Raw genomic sequence first — 25,740 nt, 5'->3', positions numbered from 1 at the left:
ACATTATCAGCATGGGATAACAGTTTAATGGTGTGCACATGTTGGCCCTGACTGACCCCCAGGGGCTGATGGTTGTGGCTAAAAAGAGTCAAATTGATTGAAATTTCAAAAATCTTCTTCTCAAGACCCAAATAAGGGAGAATCAAATACTCTTCATAGATGGAAGGGTCTTAAGGTGCTTTACTTAGATTGTGAATTTCATGACACTTGAGTCGCACATTTGCCCCTTGGGAGGGGGTAAACTTTACTATAGTTTATAAAGGGAAATCACATTTTTGACATTTATTTGTTTGATTTCTATTGGAATTCATTCTTACTTTCCTAACATTATCAGCATGGGATGACAGCTTAATGATATGCACATGTTGGCCATGACAGACCTCATTGGACTGATGGTTGGGGCCAGAAAGGGTCAATTATATTAACTGAAATATTTCAAATCTCAGGTGACGTTAAAGCCCATGGGCCTCTTGTTAATTTGACCTTGTCCGTCATCGTGTGCCATCTGCAAACTTTTCTCATTTTAAGCTTCTTATGTTCCACCACTAGGATTCGGTTCAAACTTGTCTGAAATGATCATGAAATGGTCTGGACCTAGTTTTGTTATTATTCAGGTCGGTCCGAAACCCAAGATTCCCGCCATCTTGAAAAACACATTTCAAACTTCTCAAGTTCCTCTGGTGTTATTGAAGTGAAACTTGGTAGGGATGTTAATTAAGGAAGTGAAGCCAAAGCGTTGTCAGTTAACAGCCTTGTAAATCTTCTTTTCCAGGTTTTTTGGTATGGTGCAATTTTCGAAACAGCAGTCATTTTGTTAACTTGATTGCACAATTCTAATTTTCTTGAACAATGCCTATTTTATACTTCTTCTCATGTTCAACCCGTGAAATTTAGCTCTAACTTTCCGGAAATTATCCTGATCAAGTACTGTTATTTTTTTCATATATATATATATATGCACCATTAAGTTGGCTATCATCTTAAAAACACATTACAAACTTGTTCTCAAGTTGCATCAGTGGGGTTCAGCCTGAATTAATCCCGAAATTGTCCCCACAAAGGGTTGTTATCGCCGGCCTAATTCACAGAAGACCTCTCTTAGATTTCATTTGTAGGTTTCCTTGCTATCAGATCACTAAAGTAGAGAACTTATCATACATAGAACAGATAAATATCAGTCAATGATGGACTCCGGGATTCCTCCTAGACCTCTTGTTGATTAATCTGAAGAGGTTGCTTCCATCCAGAAACCTTCCGTGGATATCTTGATTCTAGGCCTTGTTTCCACTAGCCAAAGAAGTCAACGAAGTTGTCTCGTGTGACCTTGAATATGGATTAGGGTCATTTCTATCGCAAACTCTTTTATTCTTCACACCAGAAACCTTTAAGCAAAATGTGATTCTATGTCTTTAGATTACTGTGACGTTGTTTAACGGAAGATTGACGCTGGACGGACACCGTGCTGTATTACTCGAAGGAAATGTGAGTTGAAATGGTTTCTAGTCGAATGGGATATATATAACATGGTAAAACAATTGACGAAGGAAGACAACTTTATGACTCGTGCCCTGCCCGGCCTCGGAACTCACGATCTACGGAAGCGTTCTTTTTAAAGTACGCCGATGTGGCGCAGCGGTACCAGCGGGTTTGATTTAAACATATTTTATTGCCGTTAAGCAACGGGATTGGGCACAAGTTATACAACTTATTCAAAGCCCTTTCCCTGTAACAAAACATTGGTATATATACAATACAATTCAAGATGCGCATGAAATAATATAGCATGTATATATACACTCTACATAATGAGAGAGAGTTCTTCTTTTGATTGGGCGTTATGTACTTTTCAGTTGGGTTTTTTGTACTGTGGAGGATCATTTCCGACGTGATATGGTGGACAGGTAAAGACGCACAGGTATGGTGGTAAGGAACTTCAGTGATGTATGAACTGTCCCTTAGATGATAACATACCATTCTAAGGGTAAAAACAGCCGAAAACGTAAACAACGTAATTCCAGTATTCAGCCACCCGTGAACAATGTATGTCCAACGTACCCGATGCTACATATTCAACGAGTAGTGCTACATGGCTAATGTACACAATGTACTTTATAATCCGTGCTATCAGTCCAGCTACCCAAATACTACCAATATGACGTCTTTGTTGCCTCCCACACTCACACAGAAAAATATGTCCGGAAACTACGCTCCAATCCAAACCGGGAATGTGATTCTGTCTCCACAACCGGTACCATCATATCCCGTCCCACAGCATTAGTCCCCCACCTGCCCCGACCTCAGACTTGAACTTTTACCCAAAATATATGACAGATTGAACTCAATTGAGATTAGATTTGCGCAGGTTGACCAATCAATAAAGGAGATCAGGAGTGAAATAAAGGAACACGGGGAGATGTTAACTGAAATTGACTTCCACCGAACACTTGTTGAGGAGAGGGTCAGTAACGTAGAACAAATTCGCGATAATCAAATGTGGGAGTGTCAGGAGATGAAAGAACAAATCCTAGCTCTCCAGTGTAGATCCTAGCTCTGCAGTGTAGATCCTAGCTCTCCAGTGTAGATCCTAGCTCTCCAGTGTAGATCCTAGCTCTGCAGTGTAGATCCTAGCTCTCCAGTGTATATCCTAGCTCTGCAGTGTAGATCCTAGCTCTCCAGTGTAGATCCTAGCTCTCCAGTGTAGATCCATGAAGGATAATTTGTTATTCGGGGTTTACCGGAGCAGTCAGGGGAAGAAAACACGGAGGTGGTTGTAAAAGACTTCATCCAGAGTCAGCTAGGGATCGAGACCGACATAAAATTCAGTGTTGTACACAGGTTACGGCCCAGATCCGACGGGAAACCGAGAACGATTGTAGCCAAATTCGAGAACAGAAAAGACCGCGAGATGGTTATAAAGTCGGCGCCAGATCAAAAATGAGTTCACGGTCAATTAACAGTTCCCCGCCGAAATTAACGAGAGGCGCAGAGAGCTCATCCCGATCATGAAGGAAGCGAAACGTCATGGGAAAGGGGCTACGTTGAGAGTGTATAAGTTATATATCGACGGGCAACTCTACACTCAAACGTTACATCCCCAATCGCAGTCACAGCAGCTTCGGCCGCCATCCCAACATCGTTTTCCGTCTCATCATCAGGACCAAACGCGCCAAACCGTTACGCCGGGAGCAACAGGCCATCGTTACTAGGGACACCTCACAAAAGGTCCTGGTGTAAGTCACCATGGTAACCATGGTGATGCGTGTTCTGACTTAAAACTCACTTGTCTGAATGTTTGTGGTATGAAATCAAAGTTGTTTCTGCCTGCGTTTAATGCTATATTTACATCTCATGATATTCTTGTATTTGTCGAAACTTAAACTGACAATTTTGATATTCTTGAAATGCCTGAAAATTACTCATATTTCATGAAAACAGACCTGATTTTAAGAAAAAATCCAGTGGAATTGTAATTGTTTACCAAAAAACCCAACATTTTTTGAAGTTTTACTCTAAAGAATCTGAATACGTTCAATGGGTCAAATTATCTGAAAAAAGTAACATATACTGAGGGTGACTTACTTTTAAGTTGTACTTATATACCACCCGAAAACTCTCGGTACTCGTCTCCAGATGTATTTAATGAGATTGAAACACGAACTTCAAGATAATGTAAGTAGCACTACATTGATTGGTAATTTCAATGATAAAACTGGACAACGTCCAGACTATGAAATACCTGACGACGACCTTGTAGATATAGTAGATATAGATAATAGTGAAGAGTTACATTCTTATGTTCATGATTATGAAATGTTATCTGTCTTTAATATTCCACTACAACGACGTAGCCAGTGTCATCCAGACCAAATACCTATGGATTTAAACTACTTGACTTGTGTATTTGGTTTGGTTTGGTTTATTTTGTTTAACGTCCTATTAACACCTAAGGTCTTTTAAGGACGGCCTCCCGGGCGTGCGACATGCATGCGTATGGTGAGTGCGTATGCGTGTTTTGGGAGGCTGCGGTATGTTCGTGTTAAGTCTCCTTGTGATAGGCCGGAACTTTTGCCGATTTATAGTACTACCTCACTGAAGTATACTGCCGAAGACACCCAGCAGCACACCCCATCCGGTCACATTATACTGACAACGGGCGAACAACCAGTCGTCCCACTCCAAATATACTGAGCGCTAAGCAGGAGTAGCAACTACCATTTTTAAATACTCTGTTATGTCTCGGCTAGGGGACAGAACCCAAAGCCTTCCTCACAGCGGCGAACGCTCAACTAAAGGCCAAAAGTGAGGCATTGTCAAGGGAGACATTAGGAAGAAGAAAGTTGTTAAGAAAGAAGTTAATATCCCAAATTTAGTCGCCTCTCACGATCATGCAATGGTGGCAGCAGGTACAATTCTTACGCCCTACCTGCAGGGCAGTGACCTGTGTAAAAATAACAATTTGTACATTGTGAATGGTAGAGTTGGTGAAGATAAACACTCAGGTAAGAAAACCTGTGGTGACGTCAGCTGTTGTTGACTATCTAATCGTATCGTCAGGTAAGAAAACCTGTGGTGACGTCAGCTGTTGTTGACTATCTAATCGTATCGTCAGGTAAGAAAACCTGTGGTGACGTCAGCTGTTGTTGACTATCTAATCGTATCGTCAGGTAAGAAAACCTGTGGTGACGTCAGCTGTTGTTGACTATCTAATCGTATCGTCAGGTAAGAAAACCTGTGGTGACGTCAGCTGTTGTTGACTATCTAATCGTATCGTCAGGTAAGAAAACCTGTGGTGACGTCAGCTGTTGTTGACTATCTAATCGTATCGTCAGGTAAGAAAACCTGTGGTGACGTCAGTGTTGTTGACTATCTAATCGTATCGTCAGGTAAGAAAACCTGTGGTGGCGTCAGCTGTTGTTGACTATCTAATCGTATCGTCAGGTAAGAAAACCTGTGGTGGCGTCAGCTGTTGTTGACTATCTAATCGTATCGTCAGGTAAGAAAACCTGTGGTGACGTCAGTGTTGTTGACTATCTAATCGTATCGTCAGGTAAGAAAACCTGTGGTGACGTCAGTGTTGTTGACTATCTAATCGTATCGTCAGGTAAGAAAACCTGTGGTGACGTCAGCTGTTGTTGACTATCTAATCGTATCGTCAGGTAAGAAAACCTGTGGTGACGTCAGTGTTGTTGACTATCTAATCGTATCGTCAGGTAAGAAAACCTGTGGTGACGTCAGTGTTGTTGACTATCTAATCGTATCGTCAGGTAAGAAAACCTGTGGTGACGTCAGCTGTTGTTGACTATCTAATCGTATCGTCAGGTAAGAAAACCTGTGGTGACGTCAGTGTTGTTGACTATCTAATCGTATCGTCAGGTAAGAAAACCTGTGGTGGCGTCAGCTGTTGTTGACTATCTAATCGTATCGTCAGGTAAGAAAACCTGTGGTGGCGTCAGCTGTTGTTGACTATCTAATCGTATCGTCAGGTAAGAAAACCTGTGGTGACGTCAGTGTTGTTGACTATCTAATCGTATCGTCAGGTAAGAAAACCTGTGGTGACGTCAGTGTTGTTGACTATCTAATCGTATCGTCAGGTAAGAAAACCTGTGGTGACGTCAGCTGTTGTTGACTATCTAATCGTATCGTCAGGTAAGAAAACCTGTGGTGGCGTCAGCTGTTGTTGACTATCTAATCGTATCGTCAGGTAAGAAAACCTGTGGTGACGTCAGTGTTGTTGACTATCTAATCGTATCGTCAGGTAAGAAAACCTGTGGTGGCGTCAGCTGTTGTTGACTATCTAATCGTATCGTCAGGTAAGAAAACCTGTGGTGGCGTCAGCTGTTGTTGACTATCTAATCGTATCGTCAGGTAAGAAAACCTGTGGTGGCGTCAGCTGTTGTTGACTATCTAATCGTATCGTCAGGTAAGAAAACCTGTGGTGGCGTCAGCTGTTGTTGACTATCTAATCGTATCGTCAGGTAAGAAAACCTGTGGTGGCGTCAGCTGTTGTTGACTATCTAATCGTATCGTCAGGTAAGAAAACCTGTGGTGACGTCAGTGTTGTTGACTATCTAATCGTATCGTCAGGTAAGAAAACCTGTGGTGGCGTCAGTGTTGTTGACTATCTAATCGTATCGTCAGGTAAGAAAACCTGTGGTGGCGTCAGCTGTTGTTGACTATCTAATCGTATCGTCAGGTAAGAAAACCTGTGGTGGCGTCAGTGTTGTTGACTATCTAATCGTATCGTCAGGTAAGAAAACCTGTGGTGGCGTCAGCTGTTGTTGACTATCTAATCGTATCGTCAGGTAAGAAAACCTGTGGTGGCGTCAGCTGTTGTTGACTATCTAATCGTATCGTCAGGTAAGAAAACCTGTGGTGACGTCAGCTGTTGTTGACTATCTAATCGTATCGTCAGGTAAGAAAACCTGTGGTGGCGTCAGCTGTTGTTGACTATCTAATCGTATCGTCAGGTAAGAAAACCTGTGGTGACGTCAGCTGTTGTTGACTATCTAATCGTATCGTCAGGTAAGAAAACCTGTGGTGGCGTCAGTGTTGTTGACTATCTAATCGTATCGTCAGGTAAGAAAACCTGTGGTGACGTCAGCTGTTGTTGACTATCTAATCGTATCGTCAGGGACATTCCCTTTTATACATGATTTTGAAGTTGTTGCATTTGATCCGACAATATCCGATGTGCATTGTTTTAGATCTACTCTCAGTGGCCTTTTGAAAAACACAGATGACTCTGTTAATATGTTAATATTGGTCAAGGTCAAGGTCAAAATCGATATAGAACATGGAAGAATGATAAGAAAAATGAATTTATTCATCATGTACAAAATTGTTCTGTCGATAAATCTTATCATATAAACGACGCACCTAATGTTTTGTCTGATAAAACTTCGGTCAGTAAGTCTGAAGTAAATGATATAGTTAATGATTTTTCCGAGTTGTTCCGAAGCTCGGCTACCGATACTTTCGGATTTAAACAAAATTATAGAACATGCAATACATATAAAGATCCTAAGAATAAACCATGGTTTACAGCTGACACAGGAAAAGGCGCGCATTCTTTAATGCAAAACATAAATATGAAAATCAGAAAACGAATAGTAACCGAGTAAACATGAACAAAACGTCTAGAGACTATAAAAAAAGTCCTTAAAAGAGCTATAACTCATATAGACATAACATTGAAAATCAAATACGAACCACGTCAAAATCAAATCCCAAAGAGTTTTGGAATATTTTAAATTCATTCAATAAATCTAAATATGATAACAGTGATGCTGATATATCCTTGGAGCAGTTTAATGATTATTTTAAGCATTTAAATAGGCCCGATGAAGATGAGGATAAAAATGTATTTATTATTCCAGATATGAACGAAAATATGTTTGACTTTATACTGAATAGTGACGTGACCGAAAATGAAGTTAGACAGGCTATAGTTAACCTTCGTAACAGTATAGCGCCGGGTATAGATAATATATTACATGAGTATATAAAAATACACCCCATTTGAGTTTTTAATATATTTTTTAACGATTTAGTAGAATTTGTTAATGCAAAATAATGTTGACCAACTCCATCATATTGATAATTTATTTCAAGAGCGCATGGGTGTATTTGTTAAATTGTTTATCATGCTCTATGCAGATGACACAATTGTTATGTCAGAAACAGCTGAAGGTCTAAAGAATGCTTTCCGTGAATTTGAAAGTTACTGTACTATCTGGAAACTTAAAGTTAATCTCAATAAAAGCAAAGTGATTATCTTTGAAAAAAGAAAAATTACTGCACAAAAATCGTTTTACTCTTTTTGGTGAAGAGCTAGATACACAGGTTAGTTACTCTTTTCTAGGATTGCTATTTCATTATAACGGCAGCTTCTGTAAAGCAAGAAAAAAAATCGTTGAACAGGCCCAAAAAGCAATGTATACATTATATAAGAAAATATCATTTTACCAATTGACCTTCAATTAAAATTGTTTGATGTATTAATATCCCCAATCCTTTTTTACTCCTCTGAAATCTGGGGATTTGAAAATACCAATATGATTGAGAAATTACATGTACAGTTTTGTAAAAAAAAAAATTAAACATACGTAGATCTACACCAAATATAATGATTTGTGGTGAAACCGGCAGGTATCCTCTAAATATTAAAATTAAATCAAGGATGCTAATGTTTTGGTATAAACTAATTACACGTGAAAATATATTGTCTAGTTTAATGTACAAGCTTAAGCTTAATTTACCTGAACATGATTTTGTTGATTTTAAATGGATTTCCTATATCAAGAATCTACTCAATTGCACGGGACTAAGTTATGTATGGTTACAGCAAAAAACTTGCACTATGGATACAAATTACCTTAGAGTAAATTTCAAAACTATTTTGCATGACCAATTTATACAACAATGGTATACAGACATTGGAAATTCCTCTAAGGGGCAAACATATATTGTATTTAAAAATCAATTTCTGTTTGAAAAATACTTGATTAGGCTCAAACCAAGAGATAGAGTAACTATTTGTAAGTTCAGAACCAGTAACATATCTCTGCCCATAGAGACTGGGCGATGGACGTGAACACCACGTGAAAACAAAATCTGACCGCTATGTTTAAATGGAGTTGGAAATTAATATCATTATCTGTTTACATTCGTAGAAAACAATTATATACCTATTTATTATACCTCCAACCCATCTGTTCACAAAATTAAATGATTGATATCAGTATGCAGTATCAAAATTTTATTAAATCTATCCCTGTTTATACAACTACTAGAAAGACATTTAGAAATAATATGTGAATTTTCTCATCAAATTGTAAACATTTTTTATGTATATATTACTGATCATTTTTGTTAAATATAACATTATTGTAGTGTATATAATGTCCTCTTGTTATATCCTGATTGAAGGTATATGTATGTTTGTTGTATTTGTATGTAACAATGTCGTATGGTCGCACTGTAAGATGGGATTGTAATATTGTAATAGTATATGGTATGTTGAGTATGATAGTCGCTATGTGAAATGGTATGACTACATGTACATTGTATAGTGTGGTATACTAGACTACATTGTGTAGTGTGGTATACTAGACTACATTGTATAGTGTGGTATACTAGACTACATTGTGTAGTGTGGTATACTAGACTACATTGTATAGTGTGGTATACTAGACTACATTGTATAGTGTGGTATACTAGACTACATTGTATAGTGTCGAATACTAGACTACATTGTACAGTGTGGTATACTAGACTACATTGTATAGTGTGGTATACTAGACAACATTGTATAGTGTGGTGTACAAGACTACACTGTATGGTGTGGTATACTAGACTAAACTGTATGGTGTGGTATACTAGACTACACTGTATAGTGTGGTATACTATACTACATTGTATAGTGTGGTATACTATACTACATTGTATAGTGTGATATACTGGACTACATTGTATAGTGTGGTATACTAGACTACATTGTATAGTGTGGAATACTAGACTACATTGTATAGTGTGGAATACTAGACTACATTGTATAGTGTCGAATACTAGACTACATTGTATAGTATCTATAATACATGCATCATGTAGCACGAGTGATATACTGTGTAATACTGTAATAATATCACTTTAGGATTGTATCGTAAGACGGGTACAAACGTGCCGGCTGAGTGAATGTATTGTTGTGTACCATACCAACGTAATGGTATTGTAACATGTAACACAGTAACTGTATATCACTTTTGGATTGTATCGTAAGACGGGTACAAACGTGCCGGCTGAGTGAATGTATTGTTGTGTATCATACCAACGTAATGGTATTGTAACATGTAACACAGTAACTGTATATCACTTTAGGAGGATTGTTGTTATTTGAATAGTGTATGGATATTGGCTATGAATAGTGCAATGTCGCGTCTATCGCTGTATGAGGAGTTAAGGAGTGTAGAAGATGGAGATGTGTGTTTTACTGTCAATCATATCATTGTATTATTGTATTTCATGTTGAGCTCTTGAGTGAAATAAATAAATTGAAATTGACAACGAAGGCAGTGCAGTTACACAGGTCACAATTCACAACTCACATCTTGTACTAATGTTCATAAATCCAATCCCAAACAGGCCTTCCAAGAAAACATGTCAAGTAACACGTACGTACGATTCTAAGATAAGATTGTCCTTGGTTTGTGTTGTGAACTTGATATAAAAAATTCCCTGTAATAAAAACAATATAGTGGCGGTAATGAAATACTTAATTTGTAACAAATCGGTGTATCAACTGATGAGCTGTGTCGACATACACATTGTTGTAGGTTTGTTATAGATCTGAATTGCAAAAAGTAGATAAATTGTGGAATGTTCCTGTGTCTGTAAGGACACCATGCAGACTTGAATTGGTCATCAGAGACATTTGTACTACATATGGCATGGGTCCTGAGGAATAGATAATGGCAAATAAAAAATATTTTAACGCTGCCTACAAAAACACGGTAAGACCGTACCGAGCTTTTTTTTACACCATAGTCAAACTATTAATATTTAACAATTATGGACGTTTGGTGAGGTCAGTATCGTATTTAGTTATATGATTGGTATGTAACACTTTCACTCATTGGTTCTAATGAGATCACATGACATCAATTATTCCCTTGGAAACACCCTATGACATCACCGAGGAGTCATTATGATGTTTTGCCAGTTCCGTCGAATCTTATATTAACTCCTGCTAAAATAGAAATTATGTCCCCTGTGCTGAGAAGTAGTTTTTTAAGCAGAGGTTAATATTACATTCCACGAACCTGGCGAAACGTTATATTAACCTTCCGGTGATGTGATGAAGTATTCCCAAATCAATTTTCTTAGTTTTTGGGGTGGTTTTTTAGTCAGTATAAATCATATGATCAAGTAAATGTAGACGTTTCGGGCAATCCACGGTTTTACGGTCCTGTCCTGAACTATATCCCCTTCGGGGAATATTGTCCAGGTCAGGTGCGTAAAATTATGGGTTTCCCTCAACCAAAGTCTGTATTTGTATAACTCTAAACTGGTAGATTTCAGGTTCGAACACCTTACATTCTATAAAAGTAATATTTTTCATAACTAGTCTATTCCTTTTTCCAATTTCACCAATCAAAACACTGTTATCTATATTTTCGCGATGCCTTCTTGGTAGCATTTTCTTGGTTTATGTCATTGTACATGTGCATACCACCAAACTGTTATCCTGATAATGTTAACCAGGTTAGAATGAATTCCAATATAAATCCAACTCATAACAGTCAAAAATGTGATTTCCCTTTATAAATTATAATAAAGTTTAAACCCCTTCCCATGGTCATGAAATTCACAGTTTGTGTAACGCACCATAAGACCCTTTTATCTATGAAGAGTGTTTGATTCTACCATATCTCAGAGTAGAGAAGAAGATTTTTTGAAATTTCAGTTGATTTAACCCTTTTTAGCCCCGCCCATCAGCCCCTGGGTCAGGGCCAACATGTCCATACCATCAGACTCTTATCCCATGCTGATAATGTTAACCAAGTTAGAATGAATTCCAATACAAATCCAACAAATGATAGTCAAAAATGTGATTCTACCATATCTGAGAGTACAAAAGAAGTTTTTGAAATTTCAGTCAATTTGACCATTTTTAGCCCCACCCCTCAGGCCCCTGGGGGGTGGGGACCATATAATTCACAAATTTGGTTGACCTTCAGCCATAGAAGCTTTCTGCTAAATTTCATTGAATTTGGTTAAGCGATTTTGGAGAAGAAGTCGAAAATGTAAATTGTTTACGGACGGACAAAAGACGATTAGAATATGTCACTTGAGACTTTGTCTCAGGTGACCTAATTATAAAGCTACAATCAGGACATAGAAAACAATATACATGTAACAGGATGATGTATTTAATATATTAATGATGTCCCCCAAACGAAAATTTATTATTATTATTATTATCGTTTCTTCTCATTTCTTCCGCCAGTGAGGTTTCCGTCACTTTTATTCATAAACGACATAGTGATAGTTAGGAAAACTGAATAACGTGGTAACATTTTCGGAAAGTTTGGGTACCGGTGCCACGGTAACGAAATTGAGACATCTGATTGGTCGAAATTTAGAAATTGTAAGCTTAAAGTAAAAATTGGTATGGATATGTTATGAGGGAATATTTAGATTCCACCAGGGACACTGAAGACGAGGAGAGTCGGGTCGACGACGGTGACAATCATACTTTTATTAATTAAAGAAAATAATTCTATAATGAGGAATCATTTCAAACCTTTGTGTCTGAGTCATTAGAATGTAGTTTTGATCACTCTTTCAGCACAATTTGCATGAGTGACATTATGAGTGACGTAATGCCCTACTCCTTCTCTGTCTAGATATTGTTTTACCCATCTATTTTTCTACTCACTGCCCAGATCCGATCTGACTTCTTGTGGTTTTCTGCCCTGACTAAAGATATGTTTGAATCCGTCAATGATAGACTGATTTTGTTTATTCTTCAAAGGAACAACCCATAAATGACGCGAAAACACGTCAATGGCAACGAATAAATACCGCAGTCCGTCGTTTTCTTTCACAAGGTTAGATACGTCAGCAAGATCCATGTCCCATTAAGCATCGAAACCCTGCGATATCACTTTTCTAGTCTTAAGCTTGTAACGTAAGCTGTAAGCTGTAGGCATCGAAATCTTGAAGAAATCGGCAAATTGCATGAAAGCCAACCTTATATTTACCATCCTTCCTGAGATATTTATATATTTTCTCAAGGCCTGCGTAACTGATAGGGTTGTTTAAACTTTCCAACCCATGACCAAAGAATGAATCATTAATCTACTTTACATAGTTTTATATGCCAGTCTTATACACATCAAAGTCGGTTAAAACTGGTTGTGTTAAATATAGACTTGACTTGATATATAGCTCTCATCCCTCAATACGGTTATACCTTCTAATTAATATTAGGACTTAAGAAGTCATTCCAATTAGAGGTCACGGGGTCAGTCCCTCATTCCTCACTGGTCCGTCACCGTCCATCCCGATAGGGAGGGACTTTACTATAACTAAAGAAGGAGGGGCGACTTTATGCAGAACTGTCATTTCCTATTCTTAAAAAATGGTAATTTAGCGGGGATTGATAAAACCACGACGATTTTCTATAACCTCAATTAAGGATTGATTGTCAATTTTGTTGCTTGCATGGACTGATGAAGAGAAGTAAACCTCGTGCAAATGAAGTGAACTAATGAGCACAAGATTAACTTGACGACAGCTGTTCAGTGAAATATCACAACATTAAAAACAGAGTTTATATACTCTCTAAAGCCTTGAAAAAAGGATATTGAAAGGTTTTATAATTTGAATGAATGTTGGATTTCTAGTCTTTCGATTATTTATAGATGTCATATGTTACTCAAAATTTACCGCCGAACCCCTGTGACCGTATGTGATGCAGTCTAATAGCCGGGATATTCAGAGCTCCAGAAAAAAAGTGTAACAATGTGGATTTTAGTCGCAGGTTAGCTGAAGATGTACATGGTGTTCTTGAAATATTGGATTTCATTGTCACACTGGCGTTTTGGGATGTAAATTCTGATAATAGTAAGTAAAGAAATGTGTCCTCCATATGTTAAGATTGAGTCAAATTAAGACAATAATGTGTCCCTGTGCTCGATAGAGCATACTGCTGCTACCAGTCTGTTTTGTGTTGTTAAATAGTGTTAACATTGAGGTTTATTTTCTGTGACCACTAAAATGGTATCAAGCATGGCATTCGAGATACAGCTAACGTTTGACCTACTGCGCTACGTAGGTCATGAGCTCGGTGCTATCGGGAGTGTCAGTGTTCTGTCAGATCCTGTTTTCTAAACTGTCTGAAATATACTGGCATTTTTATTAGCACATAAAGCGGCTATTCCACTTGTGTTTATATACGTTTATAACAATGTTACACAATTCACAAATTGAAAGTGCATTCAAATCTGAGGCGGTATAGAACTCGATCGCCATTGTAAACTAGGTTAATGTATTCACACGCCGGAAAGAAAGTGACTCGTCTCTCAGAACAGAAGCACGCGACCAAAAATCTTCAATGGGAAATGAAGTGATCTGAGTTTACTATGTTCATTTAGGCGGAGCGAAGTGAAAATGTAAATATAGAAGAGTGTGAGTTTGCATTTCAGCTCACGTTCGTATTTGTATTCATTTCGGCTCATAGTCCTACAGGTTACTAGAATCTGTACCGAAAATGTAAATGAGATCATTTATACAGTCCAAACATCCGTCCATGTTAGACATTCAGTTCGAGGTGACATTTGTACAGTCCAAACATCCGTCCATGTGAGGCATTCAGTTCGAGGTGACATTTATATAGTCCAAACATCCGTCCATGTAAGGCATTCAGTTCGACGTGACATTTATACAGTCCAAACATCCGTCCAAGTGAGACATTCAGTTCGAGGTGACATTTATATAGTCCAAACATCCGTCCATGTTAGACATTCAGTTCTAGGTGACATTTGTACAGTCCAAACATCCGTCCATAGGCATTCAGTTCGACGTGACATTTATACAGTCCAAACATCCGTCCATGTGAGGCATTCAGTTCGACGTGACATTTATATAGTCCAAACATCCGTCCACGTGAGGCATTCAGTTCGACGTGACATTTATATAGTCCAAACATCCGTCCATGTGAGGCATTCAGTTCGACGTGACATTTATATAGTCCAAACATCCGTCCATGTGAGGCATTCAGTTCGACGTGACATTTATACAGTCCAAACATCCGTCCATGTAAGGCATTCAGTTCGACGTGACATTTATATAGTCCAAACATCCGTCCATGTAAGGCATTCAGTTCGACGTGACATTTATATAGTCCAAACATCCGTCCATGTGAGGCATTCAGTTCGACGTGATATTTATAAAGTCCAAACATCCGTCCATGTGAGGCATTCAGTTCGACGTGACATTTATCCTACATAGATTTACATGGAAGGTTGCGATCTGCGATCTATGCCAAAAACTCTTTTGGGGCGATATAACGCCCCTTAAAAAAGTTAACATACCAGTTTTCACAGTTTTTCGTTTTGTTATGTCGACAAGTCGCCGAAGTATACGTGAAGACTTTTTAAAAATTAAACCTGATCCTTACGTGTCACCTTAGTGTAACATCTTGTGTAATCTTCAAGGTCTGTCATAGTCAGGTAACATTCAGTACTTTGCGACCTGGTGTAGACACCAGAGCAGATACTATACTAGGTCTTTGTTCAACAAAATTTCAGTCCACGGTAAGTAACTACTTTAGTCAAACAAACTGGTTAAGATTTAGATTTGTTTTGTGTTGTCCAACATGTCATCAATGGCGTACCTTATAATATAATTATGTTACCTTTCATAACACACACCGGCGTTATCTCCCATATATAACAAAAAATATGATATATATATATAAAATACATAACTAGTTTTTAATGCCAACGTCAACATGCAAAGCCATCATAACACGAAATCAAGAACCAAAGTGAAATTATTTAACCCACTCATAAGAGTTTCCAGGGACTGGGGATATTTGCTAGTTTCAATATAAATGTAATGTATGCTCCTGGTTATATTCATGTGTTTCTTCTGTACAATAATTAAATACTGGTGGCTTGTAAACCCTGATGGTGGATTTCTTATCCTTCGCGGGATGTGCCGTGACCCTACTGACTGGTAAACCCTGATGGTGGACTTCTTGTCCGTGAGGTTTGCCGTGACCCTGATGGTGGACTTCTTGTCCGTGGGGTTTGTCGTGACCCTGATGGCGGATTTCTTGTCCGTGGGGTTTGCCGTGACCCTGATGGCGGATTTCTTGTCCGTGAGGTTTGCCGTGACCCTGATGGTGGACTTCTTGTCCGTGGGGTTTGTCGTGACCCTGATGGTGGACTTCTTGTCCGTGGGGTTTGTCGTGACCCTGATGGCGGATTTCTTGTCCGTGGGGTTTGCCGTGACCCTAATGGTGGACTTCTTGTCCGTGGGGTTTGCCGTGACCCTGATGGCGGATTTCATGTCCGTGGGGTTTGCCGTGACCCTGATGGCGGATTTCTTGTCCGTTGGGTTTGCCGTGCTCCTGATGGTGGGCTTCTTGTCCGTGGGGTTTGCCGTGCTCCTGATGGTGGACTTCTTGTCCGTGGGGTTTGCCGTGACCCTGATGGTGGACTTCTTGTCCGTGGGGTTTGCCGTGACCTTGATGGTGGACTTCTTGTCCGTGGGGTTTGCCGTGACCCTGATGGTGGACTTCTTGTCCGTGGGGTTTGCCGTGACCCTGATGGTGGACTTCTAGTCCGTGGGGTTTGCCGTGACCCTGATGGTGGACTTCTTGTCCGTGGGGTATGCCGTGACCCTGATGGCGGATTTCTTGTCTGTGGGGTTTGCCGTGACCCTGATGGCGGATTTCTTGTCCGTGGGCTTTACCGTGACCCTGATGATGGACTACTTGTCCGTGGGGTTTGCCGTGACCCTGATGGCGGATTTCTTGTCCGTGGGGTTTGCCGTGACCCTGATGGTGGACTTCTTGTCCGTGAGGTTTGCCGTGACCCAGATGGCGGATTTCTTGTCCGTGGGGTTTGCCGTGACCCTGATGGCGGATTTCTTGTCCGTGGGGTTTGTCGTGACCCTGATGGCGGATTTCTTGTCCGTGGGGTTTGCCGTGACCCTGATGGTGGACGTCTTGTCCGTGGGGTTTGCCGTGACCCTGATGGTGGACTTCTTGTCCGTGGGGTTTGCCGTGACCCTGATGGTGGACTTCTAGTCCGTGGGGTTTGCCGTGACCCTGATGGTGGACTTCTTGTCCGTGGGGTTTGCCGTGACCCTGTTGGTGGACTTCTTGTCCGTGGGGTTTGCCGTGACCCTGATGGTGGACTTCTTGTCCGTGGGGTTTGCCGTGACCCTGATGGTGGACTTCTTGTCCGTGGGGTTTGCCTTGACCCTGATGGCGGACTTCTTGTCCGTGGGGTTTGCCGTGACCCTGATGGTGGACTTCTTGTCCGTGGGGTTTGCCGTGACCCTGCTGACTGGTAAACCCTTACCCACACACAGTGTTAATTGCTTACAACCAGAGGTAACACTTCACACGTATTACATGTTGGCTGAACGTTTTCAAATTCCACAAATCGAATCATACGCATACAATGTGTTTACGAATTGAAGGCTTTCATCTGTCTGTTATTATCACGTAACATGGTATTACCAATCAAATCGACTATATCGGTGATACACGTGACAACCTCTTCATCTGACGAACTAAAGACAACTTTGGCCTGTAAAATACAACATGTGTAACTAGGATGGGAAGAGTTCTAGTAAAACCTTTAAACAGTTTCTGTTTGCAGATAAATACGAACTACTCCTACAAATGTATACATTCCATACACTGCATTCTGATCTATACCTTACCCAATATTTCCCAGTGTTTTCGGGTAATCTACAATGGACCAGTCACCCAGATTTCCGATAACCAGCCTCAAACTGACCGGAAGTCACTATGATATTGGATACGAGCTGGTATGTATGAAAAACTAAATATGTATCTATAATGCGCGTTTCTTATGTTCCTATAACCTGTAAAATCAACCCAACAGGAAATGATAATAAAAGGAAAAGGAATATGATAACACTTATTAGAGCTCAGACATCATAAAAAAGGCTTTCGCCACGAGAAACAAATTGAAAAACAACATTTGAAATGAAACACGAAATTCTGGCACTGAAAAGAGGAAATAATGACAAAATGCGACTACAAAAAAACTAGGTTTTATATTGGTTCCTTTCAAACGATTTAGTGAGTTAAAATGACCAAACCCTCAGTAGTTTTGACTAATACACGGTGTATGTAGTGGTCAGAGTGAAAAAACGACGGAATTCAAAAATCATTAAAGCTTAAGAAATGATAACGAACGGTTCACTTTAATTGTGGAATCTGGATGGCCAGGGGACAAAATCTATCGTCTGTATGGGATGGTCAGGGGACACAATCTATCGTCTGTATGGGATGGTCAGGGGACACAATCTATCGTCTGTATTGGATGGTCAGGGGACAATCTATCGTCTATATGGGATGGTCAGGGGACACAATCTATCGTCTGTATGGGATGGTCAGGGGACACAATCTATCGTCTGTATGGGATGGTCAGGGGACACAATATATCGTCTGTATGGGATGGTCAGGGGACAAAATCTATCGTCTGTATGGGATGGTCAGGGGACACAATCTATCGTCTGTATGGGATGGTCAGGGGACAAAATCTATCGTCTGTATGGGATGGTCAGGGGACACAATCTATCGTCTGTATGAGATGGTCAGGGGACACAATCTATCGTCTGTATGGGATGGTCAGGGGACAAAATCTATCGTCTGTATGGGATGGTCAGGGGACAAAATCTATCGTCTGTATGGGATGGTCAGGGGACACAATCTATTGTCTGTATGGGATGGTCAGGGGACACAATCTATCGTCTGTATGGGATGGTCAGGGGCCAAAATATATCGTCTGTATGGGATGGTCAGGGGACACAATCTATCGTCTGTATGGGATGGTCAGGGGACACAATCTATCGTCTGTATGGGATGAAGATGATGTGATTTACATTGTGTTACAGGGGAGGTGTATGGGGAAAGAGATCCGAGACTTCATGGCGGAAATGAGTGATGATATCAACAACCTTAAACAATACACCGATTCTGCTGAAGGGAGGAAAACATACGAAAGATTCCTTGATACCGTGACGTCACACTATCCACTTTATAGGAGGGAGTTAGAAGGAACGGCTGACGGTGCTGGAGTAGAGTTTGAGAAGGTTTTACCACTTTAACACGTACTTCCCCACTACAGGCTTTTCATCACGAAATTTTAAATATGTTTTATTTATTTCAAATTATTGGATACATAACGGGAAAACAGACCCGACTGACAACTTAAAAAATCCGCAACATCAGGAATCGAAATCCATGGAATCATCAGCTTTACCAGAAGTTTCGGAATTTCTATTACTGTATAGTACCCCTGATATTAAGTTTATAACGAAGATGTAGCTACGTGGATATTTCCAAATTGCACTGTGACCTCCTGGCGTGTTATTAAACAGTGGGAGTATTGTAAAAACAACGGGTCGGTGTTGTTTGAACATAGTGTTAAATACGGTCTTTCTCGGTCAGCTGACGCAGCATTTTTTTTTACTCAGGCGGAAGAGCGTTGACTTATCACGTCGAGGAGCCGGGTTCGATTTTTGTCCCTATTCTTTCACATGTAAAAGGATGCTTTGCGTGGGAATATATTAGATATAAAATCTGTTATAAATTCGGGGAAAAAATAATTCACTTTATTGCAATACTAACGGACGTTCAAGTGACACCACAATAAGTTCCCCATTGTTAATATGGCATAATCATTGATGCCAATTTTCAGCTCCACAAGGAGATGGCTACACAACGCCTAACATCAAATAACGGTTTAACCTTGTTAGATATGTCACACGGGTAATGGACATCTCGTACTAAGTTTGTATTAATATTGCCTATTTTCAGCTTTTCCTTCTCAACATTGAGCCCGAGGTGACTGCCTTATATGGTGATTACTCCGTTGTGGAGGCTGCACCCTCTTCTGACGAATGTCGGCATTACCCACAGTCCAATGGATGTACAGACATCTATATCAGGAATCCGAAAACCGACACAGTACGTAATACTTAATATAAATATAACGACTGATTGCCAAGTTTGTTGCTTGCATGGATTGCAAATGAACCTCGTACACACATTTTCAATTATGCAAGGCTAACTTTAATTCAGTAGTCACTGAAATCCAGGAATCGGTAGCACAATCCTTGACGTATCCTTATGGCGAGACGACGCCATTCTGAATTGGCTGCTCGACGCATTTTAACCAGCTATGCTTTCACTTCATACGGTTTGCTTGCACAACTGTTGTAAAATGAGTATTTTTATCAATAACTGCAATTGTTTATTGTAGAAATGCAGCAAAATTACCATTTACTATTGAAAAAAAAATAAATAAATAAACAACAAAAACAAAACAAAAAACAATCTGGCACACATCAATGCGTTGAATGCAGAAAGCCCAGTTCTGATTGGTTAAAAACGAAAGTCACCCGACCTAGTCATGATATATATGCCGTGGTTATAATACAGGGTTTAAGTCTGAGGAAAGCCGAAATATGACGAGGCTTTGCTTTCTACAAGTTAAGGACATTCACAGCAAAAACCGTTTTGTTTACCTTTCATGGGAACTATTGACCCCGAGTGAAGTGTACTGCTACATCGCGATACCACTTGAGTGTGTTCTTACTACCACGGAACTCTTAATGCGCCATTGCAAAAGAGTTACGGGCTTTTTATGTAAATACAAGTTCAATTTCATGTTAACGTGTATAGAAATAGTTCAGAAAGGCAATAGAAAATATATTCCCAACAAAGACCCTTATAATATTAAAACAACAATCAACAAAACGATCCAAATTTCGCAAACATTTTCGCGTTTAGGTCGAGGGAGGGATATAGGACATTTGGGCCTAACGGAACACCATACACGTTCGAGGTCAAGGTAAAAGTAGTCCCGTCAGGTGTGGAGTCGATCAGTGTGTATAAAAGTTGCCAGATAAAGAAGATTATCAAGTTGATAAAGTTTTGACATTTCATTAGAAAAATATAATCAATCTTGCTTTCCCTAACACAAAGCGTAAATTGTAGTTTGTGTTGGGACATTCTGAGGATGGACCCCCAGCAATGCAAAAAGGCGGTGTCTGGCTGGATGTCGATATCACCGATACATGGAACGGGAAAACAGTCAAGGAGAGGTTCATGTCGTTCACCAGAGCCGGTAACTACACTAGTGTACAAGTACATGCTTCGCTCGAACTGAATTAAGTAACTGCACGTAGCCCCCGCCGAAATACCAGAGTCTTTAAAAACGATTGTTGCTGGTCCTGCTTAGCGCTCAGCACTTTGGGATAGGGCTTATTGGTTTGCCTTTTTTTTCGGTGGGGTGTTCTGCTTGGTGTCTTCGGCAGCATGCTTCAGCGAGGTAACACTAAACACACATACGCACTCACCATACATCCTGGTTCATTATTCTGACACTGAACCGTGGAATTGTTAGGCATGGAAACAGGACCAGTATATCCGTCGAAGACTCGACATATGTGACCTTGAATGAGGGTCAAGGTCATCCATTTGAACAAACTTTGTGGCCCTACATACCAGCATACTAAAGACTCATTATAAGGTCACTAGGCTTCTTTGCTATCAAGTGCCCTTTAATGAAACAAACTTTGTAGCCCTTCATCCCAGGATGCTACATACACAATACTGGGTGTCTATTCCTTTTGGTCACCAAGAAGAAGTCGTTTACAGATTTTAGCATACTTGACCCATGTGACCTTGAATGAAGGCCAAGATAATCCATTTGAACAAACTCTGTAGCCCTTCATCCCAGCATGCTACAGACCCACTATCGGGTCTGTGGGCCTGTTGGTTATCGAGGAAAGGCTGAAAATGGTAACTGTTTACGACGCACGACGCCGGACAAAAGGCGATCACAATAGTTCAACTGAGACTTCGTCTCAGGTGACCTACACACATGCTGAGAAATGATGAGCAGGTATCATTCTCACGCCCGATAAACAAAGTAAAATTTTAATAATAGATTAGTTCAGAAACAAACACAGCTGAAGTACAAGCATTAACGGCATTTTAGTTGATTCTCCAACTGAAGGGCGTCAGAGTTGCTGTCCCCATTGTATGTATGGTCTTCTTGTCTCATCTTTGGCCTCTAGTTGAGCGTTGGCCCCTGTGAGAAAGGTTTTGGGCCCTGCCCCTTGTCGCGGTAAATCAGAGTCTATCAAACGTATCGGTGTTGCTCCTGCTTAGCACTCAACACTTTTGAAGTGGAACAAGAGGTCGCCCGTTGTCAGTATATTGTGACCGGGTGGATTGTCCTCCCGGGTTTCTTCGACAGTATGGTTCAGTGAGGTAGCACTATAAAGTCGGCATCAGTTCCAGGCTATGATAATCACAAACAAACTGCATCTTCTCAAAACACACATACTTAGTAAACGCATTGTACAGCGACAAATTACGACGACGAGACCTGGTCTTGTGCTAACATGTAATTTAATACTGACGAATCAAGTAGGGCTGAAATACAGAAACAACAAGTTGTATCAGACACAATTTACACAAAATCGTTAGATTTAAAAATCAAGTATTCATCGCGAATCCTTAAACATCTCGAAATTACACAATGTACATGTATACACTTGTATAGCGTTTACATAAAACAAAGAAACTCACATCGTATGGGGGCATTAACCATGTTGGGATAAGCAATCGAGATGCCTCGACATCTGTCATCGAGAAAACCGTTCGTTGTAACAACGTTTTACACAAGAGTTAGAACAAGGGGAGTAACTCTAAGTGACTAACATATTTTAAGGATGCGCACACCGTACGCGTTGCAGCACACTCCCCGTCTGATATTTCAAATAGCACAAACAATTTCTCATCATTACTCTACACATTTGATGACAATCACTTGAGAGTCTCCATGTAAACTAAATTCAAATATGGACTTGAATTGGTCCACGCGAATTCGCAATAACGTAAACTCAATGTCTCAATAACTATAATGTCCATGCTTAACATTTCAAACACACAAGTTCACAAGTCACTGTTGCACTTCAATAAGTTTGACTAGATCGACTACTGGGCGAATGAAATTTGAATGTTTTCCATCGCGACTGATACGAACTTCCACTTTTCTGACCAAGCCATCATATCCTGGAAAGACGCGCGAAACGACTCCTAGGGGCCATCGATTACGTGGTAGGCCTTTGTCTTGCAGCAAGACGACATCTCCTTCCTGGAGGTTGGGGTGTTCCTTGTGCCATTTACGTCGTTGTTGAAGAGTTGGCAGGAATTCCCTTTGCCACCGTTTCCAGAACTGATCCGATAGAACTTGGGCGTATTTCCAGTGTGATTTATACGCTTCCGTCACATCCAGGTTTGTGAATGGCTCCACAGAGTCTCCAGTCTTCTGAGTTAAGAGTGTGTTTGGTGTCAATATAAATGGTGACTCCGCGTCTGAGGAAACTGTTGTGATGGGCCTGGCGTTAACAATTGCCATCACCTCGCACATAAAGGTAGACAACACCTCATGTGTGAGGTTTTTGCCTATCTCTTCTAGGAGCAGAGAGTCTAATACTCGCCTAATCACTCCAATCATCCTTTCGCAGCTGCCGACCATGTGTGACGAACATGGCGGATTGAATTTCCAGACTGTTCCTGAAACGTAGAGATGTTTCCTCAAGAAAACGTCCTCAACGTTTATAGCGTCAATATGGACGTCGTCGGAAGCACCAACAAAATTGGTACCCCTGTCAGATCTGAATTCCTTGACTTTCCCACGTATAGACTGAAATCTTCTGAGGCTGTTTATGAAGGATGATGAACTCATCTCTTCAACAAGCTCTATATGGACTTCGCGACAGGTTAAGCAGGTAAACATCACGGCCCAGCGTTTTGAGTTGGAAAATCCTCCTCGTGTCCTCCTCGCAACGATATTCCACGGTCCGAAAACATCAACCCCTACATATGTGAAGGGTGGAGCAGGCGTTAAACGAGCATCTAGTAGGTCAGCCATTCTTTGTTGACACATTTTCCCACGAAGCTTCTTGCATTTAACACACTGGCTGAGCAACTGGTATATCAAGCGTTTCCCTCCTGTAATCCAGTAACCTGACTGTCTAACCATACCTTCAGTGAAATGGCGGCCCTGGTGGCTGACCTTTTCATGACAATCCATAATGACGAGTTTTGCAATGTAGGCTTTACCGGGTATTAATACTGGGTTCTTCTGAGACAAAGGTATTTGAGCCCTGCACATTCGACCACCAACGCGTAGCAGTCCATCCTCGTCTAAGACAGGGGACAGAGAAAGAATGTTGCTGTTCTTTGAGATAGGGTTTCCTGCCTTCAAACACTCTATCTCGGTGCCATAAAATTTGTTCTGTACCTCTCTGATTATGAGATAAGTAGCCCGCTTTCCAGCGTCAACAGTAAGGGATGACGAACAACGATGCCAGCCCCGACAGATCCCATTAGTTTTCCGAAAGCTATCGGCTATATGGATAATCCATGCAATAGCCCTCACTAAACTCTGAAGACTAGAGAAGCTCTCGAATCTTTCTATCCCGAGACCAGACTGACTGACTTCTGTTTTGACAACTGTAACCTTGGAAACGACCTTGACTTGTGGACGTACTTCTGCATCCTTGTCAGGGTTGACTAATTCGAACTTTGTGCCAACTGGTTGCACTTGGTCCTTCAAAACTGATGGTCCTGTCAACCACATGCTGTCTTATAAGGATTCTGCTTTTAAGATACCTGGTACCTTGGTCAGCTGGGTTGAGATTTGTTGGTATATAGGTCCATTGGTCAGGCTGTGAGAACGCCAGGATTCTGCCAACACGGTTTGAAACGTAAATATAGAATCTACGAACACGATTATGTAGATATCCGAGTACGACCTTGCTGTCTGTATAAAAGTTCATGTCCTTTGAAGGAATGCTAAGTTCTTCCTCTATGGTCTGACCTAGTTGAACTGCTAAAACGGCTGCACACAGCTCTAACCTTGGCACGGTATGACGATGCTTGGGTGCGACCTTTGCCTTGCCAATGACAAAACCAACATGGGAGAGATCTCCACCAGACACTTTCATGTATGCTACCGCAGCTATAGCCTCCTGGGAGCGTCGCCGGATATGTGAATTTGACCATTGACTGCAGACGATGACATGTTGACGTACTGCCGCGGAACTTGAACTTGGTTAAGGTACGATAGGGAGTTTCTCCATGTTTCCCATTCCTCACGACGGTCTTCGGGTAGGGGATCATCCCAGTCTAGGGTACAGTTAACATGATCCCGAAGAAGAAGTTTTCCTTTCAAACTGACGGGTGAAGCAAAGCCTAAAGGATCATAGAGACTGTTGACTGTTGCTAATACTCCCCGCCGTGAATACGGTTTGGGTTCCGCAGTAGATTGGAATGTGAAATGATCAGCTGCTATATTCCAACACAGACCTAGACTCCTGTGGACTGGAGGGGTGTCAACATCTAGGTTGAGATCCTTGATACTACTGGAAAGATCGCTGTTGTCAAAGGCCTTTAGCACTGCTGTGCTGTTAGATGCAATCAGAAGCCTTAACTTTCCAACTTCCGAGAGTGCCTTTTGTGTCCTTTGCACAAGACTGATGATTTCCTCTGCTGACTGGAGGGAGATAAGTCCATCATCGACATACAAGTTGTTGTCGATAAAGTATTTTGTGTCTTTACCATAAAATGTTGAGGCATGCTCAGCTGTCTTCCGTATACCGTATGTAGCCACTGCTGGGAAGGGGCTGTTCCCAAATACGTGGACCTTCATCCTGTATTCAATAAGGTCCTGATCTATATCGTTGTTCCTATACCAAATAAACCTCAGAAAGCCCTATGTTTCTCATGCACGTAGAACTGGTAAAACATTTGTTGTATGTCTGCTGTCAAGGCAACAGCACCTTTCCGGAACCTTAGCAAGACGCCAATAAGAGTGTTGTTCAGATCTGGCCCTGAGAGAAGAACGTCGTTGAGTGAAATACCGTCGGACTTTGCTGAAGAGTCAA

The 25,740-nt window shown here is 40.7% G+C and overlaps 2 protein-coding genes across 2 annotated transcripts; both read right to left on the bottom strand.

The window, feature by feature from the left end:
- Positions 1-22,748: 22,748 nt before the first annotated feature.
- On the bottom strand, positions 22,749-24,801 carry LOC117318258. The gene is made up of 2 exons (XM_033873264.1): positions 24,474-24,801; positions 22,749-24,421 (listed from the first exon to the last, which is right to left on the bottom strand). Exons 1-2 carry the CDS (start codon positions 24,799-24,801, stop codon positions 22,749-22,751), a joined length of 2,001 nt encoding a protein of 666 aa, XP_033729155.1.
- A 14-nt stretch (positions 24,802-24,815) lies between these two features.
- On the bottom strand, positions 24,816-25,505 carry LOC117318257. Its single transcript, XM_033873263.1, has one exon. It carries the CDS (start codon positions 25,503-25,505, stop codon positions 24,816-24,818), a length of 690 nt encoding a protein of 229 aa, XP_033729154.1.
- Between the last annotated feature and the right edge of the window lie 235 nt (positions 25,506-25,740).

This window comes from Pecten maximus, unplaced genomic scaffold, assembly GCF_902652985.1.
Source record: "Pecten maximus unplaced genomic scaffold, xPecMax1.1, whole genome shotgun sequence".
In the NCBI taxonomy this organism is placed as follows: Eukaryota; Metazoa; Mollusca; class Bivalvia; order Pectinida; family Pectinidae; genus Pecten; species Pecten maximus.
The sequence above is the reverse complement of the archived record's forward strand: the minus strand, read 5'-3'. Positions and strand labels throughout refer to the sequence as shown.